Source organism: Corvus kubaryi, unplaced genomic scaffold (genome assembly GCF_017639235.1).
Source record: "Corvus kubaryi isolate FWS band 111438036 unplaced genomic scaffold, C.kubaryi_AGA036_p1.0 split1-131, whole genome shotgun sequence".
Lineage (NCBI taxonomy): Eukaryota > Metazoa > Chordata > Aves > Passeriformes > Corvidae > Corvus > Corvus kubaryi.
The window spans coordinates 23,360,632-23,375,706 of record NW_024582073.1 but is presented as its reverse complement, the minus strand read 5'-3'; the positions used below and the strand labels follow the sequence as shown (position 1 = coordinate 23,375,706).

The window sequence follows — 15,075 nt, the reverse complement described above, 5'->3', positions numbered from 1 at the left end:
TTCTTGGGCATGATTCACGAGGTTTGTATTGCAGCTGCTTTGCTCTGGTGAAATAAATATTCACTGGGGAGAAGAAATAAGGGAGAGAAGTGGGTTTCTATTATTTATGGAATCCTTAACTTAAGACACTTACAGACATGGAGTATTGGAAAGGCTGCAAAGGTAGAAGTAGGAAAACTTGAGTGTCAGCTCCTGTTCCTGTTAATGCATGGGTACCAAGACTTATCCCATCCTGTTTGCTGTGATAGTTTCTTGGCAGGCTTGAGCAGGCAGCTCCCAGTTAATGCACTGGCTGTTTTAAATGTTGTTCTCTGGCATTAAAAGTCTTCTCTTACAAAGTATAGTGAATGGGGGTGGCTGACTTTGATGGTGAGGGTTCAGGTGTCAGGGCACCTAAACCAGTGAGTATTGCTGACTTTAAATATAGCTCAAGGGTTCTCAGGAGCTGATAGTGCACCCAGGATGAAATTTCTGATGTTGCTTGCCACAGGCTCTGCAGTACCTTTTAGTGTGTCTAAAAAATGGTAGGAGCGATTTAAGACTATTTCGTGGGTGCCTTTTTTTTTTTTTTTTTTTTTATTTTTAAACACACATGGACATGGTAAACTCCTTTTTGGTGTTAGTGTAATCTCACTGGAGCAAAGGAAATCCAAATCCACAGTAGTAATTAAAGTATGATGCTGATAGTTTTAGAAATTAGTTCGGCAAAATTTTACCACTTAATACTGCTTCAGATCCCCAGCTTAAAATTTCATCTTCCCAAGTTAAATAATGATAATAGCAGTAATATATTTAGCTTAATAGTAGGACTTTAAACTTTTGATCAAGTATGAATTTCTGGAGGCATGCTTTTGAAGATAAAAAGAATGTTGCGAACGGTGTAACCTACTGGTCTTTGGCTCGCTAACCTGTTTTTATGAAGCAATTTCTTATATTCTATAAGGTGATAGATGATGATGATGATTATTTAGGTAAATAAAAAAAAGGACTGTAAAAGATAACCCAGGTAGATGTTTATCGTCACTGATGAAGTAATGCTGTTAAAATGTAAGGTACCACAGGAGGAACTTTGTTCTTGCATTTTGTTGTGTTAAAGTTCATAAAAGCTTTTGTGTTCTGTCAGAGTCAATTTATTTACTAAATCAGAAAAATATCATTTGTGTACAAAAATTAGTGACTCTATGTGCATTTATGGCGATATGATTCAGGAGACAAGTAATTATAAAGTGTTTTTCCAGCCTGAGAAAAACCAAGGGGCATGAAAAACTTTGAGGAATAAATGTGCTAAATAGTGTTAGTCTAGGTCACTACTTCTGATTCTTTTGACTCTTTGGCTGATCAGTTCCACATGTGGGACTTCAGGGTTTACACTTGAGCCTGCATTAAGGCCTTGCCATAAGTCTGATATCTCTAGATTTTAATGGATTTTAGTGAATCTGAGATGTCGAGTATTTAATACCAATCACATTTTATTAAAAATGTTCCAAAACTATTTAATGCAAAGAAAGGTTAACATAAGGAGAAACAGTGGAAAAAATCAGAGTGAAAAATCATGTCACTGAATATCAAATCTTTTAAGTGACTGAAATTATTAGCAAGTAAAATACATTTCATATTGACTGTGTAAGTACTTGCAGAATAGTATAGATAAGCTAGGTTTAATGTAACTGATGGCCAATTGACAACAAAGTAGGTTTTTTATTGTTAAATCAATGAGTTTTCCTCAAATTGTGTTTTAGATGGCAATGAAAACAAAACAACGCATGCTAAAGGAAGACTGGGAATTTTTTAAACAGAGGCGTTTTATTGAAGAGCAGGTAGGATTTTTTTTTTCATTCCATTCTAAGTTATATTAATGCTACACATATATTTGTAAGATGCAAACATGAGTGTAGTATGTTGTGCTAGTTCTGTGCAATCTAATTCTGCAACTATGCTGGGCATGAAATTTGCTCAGCTAAAATACAGAAAAGTGAAATCCAAGAAGAGCAGGTAAAAGTATGTAATCTCAGTTACTGCAAGGTAAAACATAAACACTGTAGTCTTAGGACTGAATGCCAGGTATTTAAAAATCTTTGTACAAAAAAAAAAAGGGGGATTTTTGTTGCCTTAGAGTGGGATCCAAAGCAGCCAATACATTGAGTGTGGAGCTGTCTTGATGTACATGGTAGGGAGTATTGTGCTCAAGATTTTAACATGTGCCTGTGTGTGTGCAGGAGTATGAGCCACAGTATCAGGGCAGGTAATTCCACCTGTTGAGACTCTGGAGATAGCTCCTGCATCTGTTTTGTGGGGGAAAAGGCTGAGCAGAACTGTGTTCCTTTTTTCAAGCTGTAGCCAGAGAGGGGCCAATAGAAGTTTCTACCTTATTATAAAACTGCTGTTTAAGACTCAGTACTCTCTTCTGCAGCCTAGAAGTGTTCAAGTGTGCATCATGCTTTCCATAAGAGTACAGTGGGCTTCGGATAGAGTCAACTCTGGATGGAGAGCCTCTCCGTTCCTGTACCAGTATGCAGAAAGAAACGCTAGTCATGAGCCAGAGAGAGTATGATAGTACATTTTAATAAACTTAATCTTAAGCTAAAATTGGCAATGTCTCAGAGCAGTCATCAGTAAGTACTTTTTCCTATAAGGAACGTAAGCCTGTGTTAACCATGTCTTCAGAACATCTGGTATACAGGTCTCCTCAGAGGACTTGAGGAAGAATCCTCTTTTTCCTTGATCCTAATTGGCCTTAAGTGACCATGGCTGCTTAGGTAAGGATCAGGTTTGGGCATCCATAGAAGTAGAGCTTAGGCACATCCTTGTTTAACCTAAGGCTTGTAGGTATCTAATGAAATTAGGTGCTTTCAGGATTAGGCCTCTGCCAGGTGGAGATTATTTGGATAGCATTTTTTCACTAATGCAGTCAAGTCCTGTTTTGGGCAGCTACTCTTGACTCTATACCATTGTAGCTACCAAATTAGTCCTAATTTTTTTGTTTTGCAAGTTAAGGATCAGTTTGCTTTCTCCGTTTGTCAGCAGTGTCCTTTTGTGCGTACCATGAACCAAGACAAAAACTGCTCTAGTTCAGAATGCATCAGCAGATATACCATGCAAGATGTATGTATGAATGAGTCAAGGACATGGACTTGTCTACTTTCCTATTTCATAGTAGAAACATACTTTATTTGAACAGTATTGATGCCAAATGTTTGTTGTTTGTAACTTTGAGCTTCCTTTTATACTCGTGATCAAAATGCCACCTTCATGAAATTCTGAATTATTCTGCTTTTAAATTATTTTGTCCAAAGAACCCTTTTTGGTTATGTAACTTGTCATTACGTGCCATTGAATTTTTAACGGGAAGACTTGCACTACTAAAACACTGCCTTTACCATTTACTGCAGCTTAATAACAAGAAAGCACTATCTGGGGAGAACAACTTCACAGACACAATGAGACACATGCTGTCATCACGTTTGAGCATGCCTGACTGTCCCAACTGTAATTATAGAAGAAGGTGAGCTGATGTTTTTAGTATGAAATCATAATAAATCATTACTTTCCTGTTCAAGGCAAAAAGAAAACATTATTGGAACAAAGAGTGTGGTTAGTTTAAATAAATGCTAGTTAAATAAGGTGATAAAAATCTGTAATTTAATTCTTGAACAGATGTACTTGTGATGACTGCAGTCTTTCACATATTTTAACGTGTGGCATCATGGATTCTCCCATAACGGATGATATCCACATTAACCAGTTACCACTACAAATTGATTCTGCTCCGGATTATTTATCTGAGATCCGCCCACCCAGTATGTCTTCAGCAAGTTCAGGATCGGGTTCCAGCTCACCTATCACAATTCAGCAACATCCCAGACTGATCCTCACAGATAATGGTTCTGCACCAACTTTGTAAGTTCTTTTTTCCATTTTAAGTTTTTGTAGTGAATTGAACTTAAGCAGGCAAATGACATTGGCAGGCTATCATTATGTAATGCTAGTTTTGCCTCAGAAAATTATTTAATAGTGGTGCTGTATTCAGCTGACCACAACTGCAGTGCTGTATGTTGTGCAAACATATATGTAATAAAAAAAATCCTGCCAAATTTCTGAAAATTTCTGAAGATACTGCATTAACAGTATTGCCAGAAGTGTTTGTAGTGTGTGCTTTCCTGCTTTGCAATTACAAGGACATCAGATATTGATCTACTTTGGAGCATTGTGTTAAAATGTCAGATTTTCCTAAACTGAGCAAGGGAACTGGCATTCTTTTCTCTGAAGTATTGTCCTTTCATATGAATTGTTTTAGTTCCAAAAAGCCTTTATTGTATGGCTTTTAGGATTGTTGAACCTGTGTTAATATGTGTCTTGCATCAAAAATTACAGTCCCTATCAGAAGTATCTGCCACCCACTTTCTTACACTCCATTCAGTCACCATCAGATTTGAGACATTAGTTTAATGGTGGACTTCTGCCCCTTCATAATTCCAAAGGGTTAAAGCTTCTTGGTGGGCTGGCTTTTTACTCACTATGGGTACAGCTAACCAGCTCCCCTATCATGTGACATTCTAAAGGAATACTTAAAAACCCCAGCTTGGGTACTTGAGTGGTGGGAACACTGAAATAATTAAGTAACTGCTGTAGGTACAGTCAAGGAAATTTGCCTTTAGTGTTCCATGTTAATATGGTGTGATGAACAAGGAGAGTGCAGATGTGTGGGATGTGTCTGGTGACTGTCAGTCACTAAGTTCCATTTCCTCTAAACATTTATCTACTACCACCAATAGTAGTAGATAAATGTTTAATCTTTCATTACAGAGTTTTAGTTTCTGAACCCATTCGGGGAGCACTTGAAAACAGCTACATATTCTTAAGTGTGCGCTTTGCGATTTCTATAAACTCTTACTAGTGTTGGTGCTGAAATGTCAAAAATTGTTCAATTTGTCTCTTCAGAAGCTAGTTCAGTTGAATCCAAGTATTATTTACTGTAGGAAGCCTATTTTTAGGGAAATACCACTGCTCCTTGGGGAAGTGCCATTTTATGTCTCATACTATCTGCTGTGTTTTATTTCTTCATTGCACATTTGAAATATGCCTAATGGTGCCATCATGTAATTAAATTTTGGCTCAGTATTTTATGGAATGCAACAAGATAAAGTGCACAGTTTAAGAGCTCTGGATTATTGTAGCAACATAAACTAACCAATCTTTGCAACACTTCCCTGGAGTGAGTAATTAAATGTGCATGTTCTTTTAGTATCTGTTTGTACAGCAAAAAATTCCATTAAGTATTTTAGTGCATATTCTGAAAAGCAGGAAGATGTGGGATTGTCTACAGACTAGTTGCTATTGAGAAATTTAAGAGGTACTGTGATGTGTTCAGTGTTCCCTTCTCACTGGTGTGACATTTGATGTGTGGAAAAACTTGAATTTTATATTGTGTTTTTTTCCACTTTGCAATTTCTGTGAAGGAAGACATTGGCATAGGGCTTTTTTCATCAAATTAAAGGTCATCAATATCCTGGAATTATTAATTCCGTAGATTCTTGGTCAGAAAACAGTGTTTGAAAAATCTTTTACCCAAAGCCAGGAGAGAATCTTACTTTCGATCAAGCCTGTCACATTCAGGCATGTCACTGCTACATTCAGTAGGATTATGTGGCAGGTTGCTTGATTTTACTTACTTGAAAAAGTAAATTCAGTTGAACTTGGAAGACCATCCTTGACTCCTAATTGGAACATTTATACAAGGGATACCCTCAGCTTTATTTCATCTTGGTATTCTAGCTGCTTTCACTATAACTGAGCACTGTGATTTATCTAAGCCTCTTTTCCCCTCAGTGGTAGTGATGATGATGATGTTGCACCATTATCAGCAAAATTTGCTGATATCTACCCACTGAATAATTATGATGATGCAGAGGTTGTAGCCAACATGAATGGAATCCACAGCGAGATAAACGGCGGCGGTGAAAACATGGCATTGAAAGATGAGGTACAGCATTCACAGTGTTCTAGTTTTTTCTGGTATTTGGATGTGCTCACTGGAGAAATGCTTGTCCTTGTTAATGTCCCCATGTTAATGAGTTAATCTTGTCCAGTCTCCTCAGGTGAGCAGTACTAGCAGCAGTTCCTCAGAAGCAGATGATGAAGAAGCAGATGGGGAGAGCAGTGGTGAGCCACCAGGGACTCAAAAGGAGGAAATGTCTCTAGGAAAAAGGGCATTAAGGAAAGATGACACAAAAATGGATAGTCCACCACCTTCTTACCCCACTCAGCAGGTACAGTCATCTAAAAGCATCTTGTAGTAGATGAGTTTCTGAAATTTGTCTGTTTGAATGAGACGACATTTATGTCATCAATTGATTTTTTAACTTAATATTTTAAGTTGTCAGTAGGTAAGTATGATACCTAAAATAACTAATTGTTGCATTGTCATGTCAAATAATCTTCTAGTCAAAACCTGAAATATATTAGTTATATTGAAAGTGGCTTCAGGAAAAGGGGAAAAAGCTTATTCCCACCTGTGTCAATTAGAAACACAAACTAACAAGCATGTCTGTTTGGAAGATCAGCCTGGACTTTGCTAAATATTAATGTTATGTTATTTGAAATAAATTAGGGTGGGGGGTGGATGTTACGAATACTTAGTTAATGTATTTTTTTTCATACTCTATTTGAGGACTACCTTTCCTTGTGTATTTAAATCCATTGTGTGACTTATGTCATGGTTCTTGGGGTGTTGGATTTTTTGTTTGTTTTTAGTGGTTTAAGATTATGAAGCTCTTGACTGTAAGGTCATCAGACCACCTAGAGAACCATGCCTAGACGATCTGCTCAGCAAGTAGTGGTGTTTGGTTTAGCAGCTGAGCACCAAAGCAAAGTATCTGATGGACTTGTCTTTGTAACCACATGGATTTCAATCTGAGCTACCCTGCAGCTACAACGTGGGCTCCCTGCTTTGAGAGAGACTGTCACTTTTATGTCTTATTGCACAAGAGAATCCACACTGGTGCACTTCTGAGAGCTTAGACAGCAGTCATCTCCCAGTAGATGTTATCCTCTGATTAGGATATTTTAAGACCTTCCACTGGAAGTAATTTCTCATGTGTTAAGAGTATTAAACTAATTTTCTTTCAGCAAGTATGTTGAGGGTTTTTTCTATGTATGGCTGACCAATGCCATAAAAATTACGTGAGGTGAGGCCTCTGTCAGACTAGTTTGAAACTGGTGAAGAGATCCAGTATTTGTTGTGGAAAATCAAATGAGATTATATAAGTCTACTTGCCTTAGGGAAGCAAACTAAAATGCAGGATAAAAAGACGGATTTAGCCTTTCTCTTTTTTTCTTTGAGGAATAAGAATTTTCTGAGAATGACTCTGAGGAACTCTTAATGACTTTCTTTTTTTAGTCTAATCCTCTAATCAGAGCTGAGTAGTGTAGTGTTGTATTTAAGTGATCGATTTCACTGGTACATGTCATATAATGCCAAAAAATCTCAAATTCACCTCTTGAGATTGCTAATTTACTCAGGATCTCTATTTCTCTTGGACTCCTTTTCAGTACCCAATTTGTCAGAATTGGGTTTTGAGTCTCAACAGTTTGTTTGAAATTTTTTCTGTTTTCATTTGTCAGTTGATTAGTCTTGATTTCTGGATAGTACTAAATTTTTTGTTATAAAGGTGGGGGAGGGGTTGTTTTCTTTATACATGAAATTAATTCAATCTTTGTATTTGATTTATGAAATCTGTTATTTGTTAAAATATACCTCGTGTTGGAGGCTGTAATGCTTTTAAGTGAGAATGATGAGTTACTTGTTTCTGAGAGGAAGGCGTATTTAAGAAGAGCATCACCTGTCAGTTCTTCTCTAGAAAGCTAATACTTAATGTTACACTTGTGGAAAAATGTGAACTGTCACATTGGTGGGAAAAACAGAAATTGGGAAGTGTTCTTGGTATTGCTTCTGGTAAAATTATCTACCAGTGAAATGTCAGGTGACAGTGGCAGGAAAAAGTAATGAGCTGAGAGGGAAATGGAGCTTCTCTTTCCCAGGCTGCTTTTCTTCTAAAGTCTTCAGTTCTTTTGAGGCAAGAGAGGCTGATTATGCCTTGAGATCAGTACAAGTTTCTAAAGTGTGGATTTTTCATGGTTGGTGCAATTATGAAATCTTTATGAGAAATGTCAGCCTCACATATTTATGGAGTAGTTGAGTTTGGAAGGGGCTTGTGCAGGTAATCTAGACCAGCTTTCCTGGTCAAAGCAAGGTCATCTAGAGAAGGTGGGGTCAGCACAGTGTCCAGTTGGGGTTTGAATATTGCCATGGATGGGCACTCTAGAACTGCTGTGGGTGATACATTCCAGTGTTCAGCCACTCTCACAAATGAACGGTTTAAGTTTGAGTGGAATTTCCTGTATTTCAGTCTGTGCCCATTTCCTCTGATCCTTTCATGGGGATACCACTGAGAGGAGCCTGGATCTGTCCTTTCTGTACTTCCCCACCCAGGGAACACACACTGATAAGATCCCACTGAGTCTTTTCTGTTGAGGCTGAACAGTCCTAGTGCTCTCATTCTCTCCTTGACAGATGCTCCCATCTTTGTGGTCCTTCACTGGACTGACAGCAGTGCATCCATGTGCCTCGTACTTGGTAGCCTAGAACTGAGCCTGGCACTGGTCTCACCAGTACTGAGCAGAGTGGAAAGATTGCCTCCCTTGACATGCTGTTTGTGCTCTGCCTAATGCTTCCAATTTTATCAGCTAATCAACCCTTACCACTACTTCCTACACGTATTTTTTTCCATATGCTTGAAAAACTGTGGAAAATATTAACTAGTTTGACTTTTTCTTTTTGTACTGGGGTAATTGTCTAGTAGTGATCAAATGCTGTCAAGGTTTGTATCAGTATTTTGCTTGTTGTCACTGATAGTGGACATTAAGTCTCTGTATGGTATGAAATGCTCTCAGGTTTTAGGGTATTCTTTTAAGTAAGAAAGATTCTTCACTAGTGCTTTTGCTTCACTATGAGGCTTTTTTATTGGTACTAGAAAAAAATTCTGTGGATGCTCTGAAAGTATTAATTGATGTATGCCAAATGAAATGATACTACTGATTACTAAGATTTTATGTCTGTTGAGTAGATTCAATTTTTTAATGGGTTTTGTTGGGGTTTTTTACAGGCTGACCAAGGTCCAAATGCTTGTGAATGTCATGTTTGCAAACAAGAAGCCTCAGGACTAACAGCCTCTGCACTTGCAACTGGACGCCTGCCTGCTGGGCACCAGTTTATGAATCCTGAAAAACCTGCACATCCTGCACTTCATCTTTATCCTCACATCCATGGACATATACCATTGCATACGATTCCTCATCTGCCTCGTCCACTTATCCATCCCACCTTGTACACTGCTTCTCCCTTCACACACAATAAGGTAAGACTGACCAAGGAGATGGATGCATCTTCATCCCAGAAAAAATTCTGTTGCTTTAAATTGTGGTTTGGTTATAGTATTCCTTTTGCAAGGAACGGTGAGGGGTAGGGAGTAAGACAGATTCAGAACTGCTGGAAGGTTCGTACAGAATGACTGAGGGTATTTTTGTGTCAGGAAGACCGATAATGCCTTTACTGTGATTAGAAAGCATGTTGAGTGAAATGAGTCTTCAGTGGTAGAAGCAGTGATGGGACTTCAGTCAGTGTAAGAGGACTAATTAAATCATCATTTCTTATGAGAAAAATTTAGTATTCCATTTTGGCAATAATATTCTAAGATTTGTGGTTCAAAATGTTAGTGATTTATTCTCTCTTTTTGGTGGGGTTTGTTGGGGTTTTTTTGAGAAAACACATAGAAGTCTTCATAGTTGTAAGGGGTTTTTGTCATTCAAAAGAACTTGAGTTTTTGCAGGTTCCGCAAAATTCTTTTGACCTTAAACTTGTAAGTAATAAATGAGAGAAAGGTGTGGAACAAGAATTGGGACCAAGTGACAGCTTTTCAGAAATACGAGTCAAAACCAAGCCATTCCTGCTAATGGGATGTTGTTTCCCATACTGTTTAAAGTGGTTGAAGTGTGGGTGCTGCTGAGAGGGGCAAAGTCTTTGTCATTAGGTACATCTTTGTCCATCTCCTGGTCTGATCCAGTGATCCTGTGGTTGCAAAGAGAGTAGAATAGTTCACCAAGATGACTGTTCCTTGCACTTTTTGTCCTTCTTAACGTCCACTTTGGGTTTTCCTGCCTTGGGTGTCCCTTCCTTACCTCTGTTCCATAGCTGCAATGTACCAGCAACAACCCACTGCTGTCCTTTGGAAACCATGATAAGTATTTCTTTGCACCCATGTATATGAATTTTCTTTTAATGCAGGCTATTCCAGCCCCTTGCACATTCACCATTAGTCAGATAATGAAAATGCTTCTGTATAAAAAAGGGAGACTGGGTATGTAAGTTGTTTGGCCAGGAGTTTCATGTCTGAAATGTCACTGGACTTAACTGATATTTTTAATATCTATACTTCTGCACAGCTTTTAATGTGCATCAAATCTAGTGTAAAAAGAGAACAAACCTGCTTTGCCTTGGCCTTTTTAAAGGTGGCAGTAATTGAATATAATGTTTGTGTTGCATGAAGTCTCTGGGAGAAAGTTTATTTTAGAATGTGTGTAAACAATTTCAGCCAGAAGAAATGGGGTGAGCCAGAACAACTTGTTTATATAAAACAAGAGAAAGTGTTTGCTTCCCTTTTTTTTTTTTTTTTTCCACCAGTTCATTCTTAAAAGGAAAGGGTGTATTCCTGGCCTGTTGATTTTAAGTAAGGAACCACTTAATACTTGAAAATGAAAAAAACAGAAGAAAAACTTTTGGTTTATGTGTTTTATTTCTTTTTCTCTTGTCCTTATTTTCAATGATGAAGTGTCTGTAATCCCTTTTTTACAACTGTCTTCTGTGGAAATAATTGTAATGTCAGAGAAGATTAGTTTGTTTAGGTAGCTTGTGCTTTGAAAAGTAGTAATTCCTAACAAGTTCTAAATTCATACAAATACTGGTTTTAATTATATATTAACACAAATATTTTTTGAGATTTGGATATTTGTATTCATCATTTCGTTGCTTCTAAAAGCAATGCTTTGTGAGTATAAAATATATACATGTACATGCAATCTACGTAATATATTATCTGCATTAATTATCAGCAAATCAGTCTTTTTATCATTCTGGGAAATACTCTCTATTATGCTTTTGATAATGCTTTTTGCAATTAAAACACTATGATTTGAATATTGCTGTTGGAGTGACTGTGTAAGCAAACAGAATATTAATGGAGAAAATACTCTGTTTTTGTAGGCATTACCACCAGCTCCAGTTCAGAATCATACAAACAAGCATCAAGTATTCAATGCATCTCTCCAAGATCATATTTATCCAAGCTGTTTTGGGAGCACTCCAGATTGGAATAGCTCTAAATTTATAAGTCTTTGGGGTTCAGAGGTGATGAATGACAAGAACTGGAATCCTGCTACATTTTTGCCTGACACGATTCCTGGTGAGGGTTTGTTACTACTTCGCACTGACTAGTTAAAAGCCTTCTGGTTTATGTTTCTTTTTAGGAATGGTGGGTTTTATCACCATGGTTTTTAAAGATGGGATTCTGGCAGATTTGCTGCCACTTCTACTCCAGTGGGGCTGAAAATTGAAGAATAAATTCTTACATACTGGGGAGAAGATGCTAAAGGCAAACAAATAGCATGCTGCTTTTCACCTATGGTCATTGTAGAGTTATGTTTGTCTTCAGAAGTTTAGTATTGTAGAGAAATGGCAAGTAAAGGGAAACTTAAATAGCTTCTAGACTTCTGCCACAAAAACCTGACTTACTTCTACAGGGTAGTAAGAGCACTAGTAACGTGGTACTGTGTCCTACTTCTTACAATGCACACAGATAACTGAATTGTCATTCAGGAAGACAGAGGTATAAGTCAAGAAAAAAATTAATTTAAGCCAGGAAGCATTTGGAAATCCTAATGGTTAAAGTGAAAGAGAATAAAAGGAAAATGAGAGAGAGATCTTTCCCTTCACATCCTAGCAAATACTAAAAAGCTTTTTTTGGTTTATTTGACTTGTATGAAAAAGGAGGCTTGGGGGTTTTGTGTGTTGGCTTTCTTTTTCAGACTCATCTGCTGCTAAGTTGTGTCAAGCTACTACAGTGATACTTAAAAAGAAAAGCATTAAAAACATCCAGAAAACTTCCCCAGTAGGACAGCTCATCCATTTACAAATGTAGTTATGGGTAGCTGTTCCAACAGATGGTTGGTGGCAGACTCATCTGGAAGGTCTATCACAAAGGTCTTTCTGTTAACTGGAATTTCAAATAAATAAATAAATGGTTTATCATTTTGTATTGATAAAAGAATATGTTGTTCCATCTTATAATTGTTTTGTGGCCAGCCTGGATTTCAGATAGTGAAGATTATATACATAGCATGTAAAATGGTGTGCAATTTAAATTTTTTAATAATAAATGGATGAAGATATCTGTAGCACATTTGCTACTTGTTAACATATTTAGTAACATCCTTAAAATTGTATTTTTAGGGTTTGTGATTCTGCTCTGAGACTTCCCAGCACATTTTGTTACAACTACATTATTTGGGAGGATGGAGGGGGAAAGGAGGATTCCCTTCACTAATCCTACTAAGCCAACATTAACAATATATCCTATGTCTGCATCTGAATTATTGAATGTGTAATTCTAAATCCTATAAAGACACTTCAGTAATTATGTGATTCTTAATTACTCTGTGTGTTTCAATTGAAGGGAGTGATATATTAGCACCAGCACTCTCAGAAATGAGACCCGAAGCACTTCCTACTGCATCTAGCAATGAAACAACAGCAGTTACTGACAGCAAAGAGAAAAAAAATGCTGCAAAGAAGAAATGTCTGTATAATTTCCAGGATGCCTTTATGGAAGCTAATAAAGTTGTCATGGCAACTTCTTCTGCCACTTCTTCTGTCTCCTGCACAGCAACTACAGTGCAGTCAAGCAGCAACCAGTTCAAAGTATCATCCAAGAGACCTTCCTCGATAGGTAAGGATTTGTAACTCACGTACAGCATCAGTAACTGGCTCAAGTACTTTTAGCTAACCATAAGGATTTATGTAAGTGTTTAATTTAGTAATATTATGTATCTTGATGATTTTGGTTAATTGCTGCTGTTATTACTCCTGAGTTTCTCTCTGTACTCCTGAACTAAATAACTTTGTGAAAGATCTTGATGTTAGGGTTTGAAATTGGTAATAGAAATGTGTTGAAATATTACTGATTTTTACAGAAACTGAGAATATACAGTACTTTGTATGATTTTATGGATAGTTTATGCGGACTTACTAATTATTTTTAATTGTAAGTGGTTTCTTTTTTCCCCCAATTTAGGTGAAGTGTTCCACAATATTAATAAAGAGGACCATAGACATTCTGCACCAGTTGCACCACGAAATAGTCCTACCAGTTTAGCATCCCTCCCTTCACTGTCTCCTGTTGCATTGTCTCCAGCCTCTACGCCACATCTTCCAAATCTTGCTGCTCCTTCTTTCCCCAAAACTGCTGCAACAGCCCCTGGATTTGTGGATCCTCATTCAGGTCTTTGTCCTACTACAGTTGCACCTCCTGCTTCAACCACAGACAGCTCTGTAAGTGCCCCACCAAGTGTCTGCAGGTAAGTTCGTTGTTATTCTTGCCATTCTTTTTTACAATAGAAGGGAAATGAAAATACAGATACCTCATCTCCTTTGCCACTGGTTGTGGCATGAAGGCTGTGTTTGTGTTCAGCAAATGAAACCAAATGCAGATATTTAGTATGTAACTTGGTGTGAGACTTCACAAATATGATTTCCATGGTGAAGTCCAGTTACTGAATTTAGAGGCAAACAAACATTTGTTCACTTTTAGAAATGTTACCTGGGATATACAAGTCAAACTAATCTTTCTTACTCTTGTTGCTGGTAACGATTGCTGCTGCTGAGACACAAATCTCTTGTATAACATACCTGTTTTCTATCATTTTGGCATTACATGGCAAGCAGGAATTAAAAGCTGTGAAAACTTGGTCTGCAGTTTAGCTAAAACTATAGAGAGGTCATACGTGGTCTTGAAACCTGCCATGTAGTGACACATTTTCCTGACTACACCTAAGACTTCTTGGATATCAGTCCTAACATTTGTGCAGTGGTTATAGTGTGGAAGGATGTTGTGATTTCTGAAGGTTTTCAAAGGTCTTGGAGGTAGGAAGGACTTTGCTGGAGCTGTCTTCTGGTAGTGTTATGTACTGTGGCAGGCTGACAATGATGCCAGCTCTTTGATGTGTCTGAAGGGGGGAGGCATAACAGAAAAGCAGTTGAATCATTGCTCTGAGCTCTCTGTGACCTGTAAGGCTGTGATCGTGGATGCTGTGAATGTAGTCTTCTGGCTGCTGTAAGTTTTCAGAAGATGATGTGAGATTTAGGTAGAATTTAGTAAATATGTTTAAAAATGCCCTTATTTATGTTATCAACTGGTTTTATTGATGATATCTCAAGATAAGTGTTCTTTCATACTTGAGAAATTACTGCAATTTTGTGAAGAAATTTTCTTACCTAGCGCAGGGAAATAATTGAATATAGACTATTGGGTACTGTAGAAATCCAACTTTTTATCATCCTTTCCAGGTTCTAACATGATATTTTTATTTAAAAAAAAATAAAAATAAAAAAAATGAACTGGGAGAGACCCAGAAGCAGTGATTGCATTCTGGGGAGGGGAAGTGAGGTTAGAGAGAAGATTTATACATATTTGCTAGATAAGACACTATGGCCTGTTTTCACCTTTCTAGCATGAGAACAAAGAAATACTAATGACGGATGAGAGGGGTTTTTTTTAAATACTTTATTTTGAAGCAAAATCGCATGAGTTTTAGAAGACCTGGACAGTGGAAAAGTTGTGTGCACAGTTACACAGAGTTCGGGGGGAATCAACTGCCATGTACCTTCTTATTGAAGAGATGTGCTAGTAGTTCCCCTTCAGAATCAAGTTGCAGACAGGATAATGGGCACTTTTTGGTTTTAGCTGACCT

General features: G+C 37.4%; 1 protein-coding gene across 2 annotated transcripts in view; it reads left to right on the top strand.

Annotated features, from left to right (window-relative positions):
* FAM193A (family with sequence similarity 193 member A) overlaps window positions 1-15,075 on the top strand; it is a 46,445-nt gene that overhangs the window by 18,893 nt on the left and 12,477 nt on the right. The window contains exons 8-17 of one of the 2 annotated variants that reach the window (XM_042053306.1): window positions 1,740-1,817; window positions 2,411-2,545; window positions 3,390-3,502; window positions 3,655-3,897; window positions 5,827-5,980; window positions 6,087-6,266; window positions 9,162-9,413; window positions 11,315-11,513; window positions 12,783-13,055; window positions 13,401-13,683. In XM_042053306.1, coding sequence (XP_041909240.1) covers window positions 1,740-1,817; window positions 2,411-2,545; window positions 3,390-3,502; window positions 3,655-3,897; window positions 5,827-5,980; window positions 6,087-6,266; window positions 9,162-9,413; window positions 11,315-11,513; window positions 12,783-13,055; window positions 13,401-13,683 — 1,910 coding nt within the window. The remainder of the gene's footprint in view (window positions 1-1,739; window positions 1,818-2,410; window positions 2,546-3,389; window positions 3,503-3,654; window positions 3,898-5,826; window positions 5,981-6,086; window positions 6,267-9,161; window positions 9,414-11,314; window positions 11,514-12,782; window positions 13,056-13,400; window positions 13,684-15,075) is intronic. The other variant, XM_042053307.1, reaches the window with a different exon arrangement.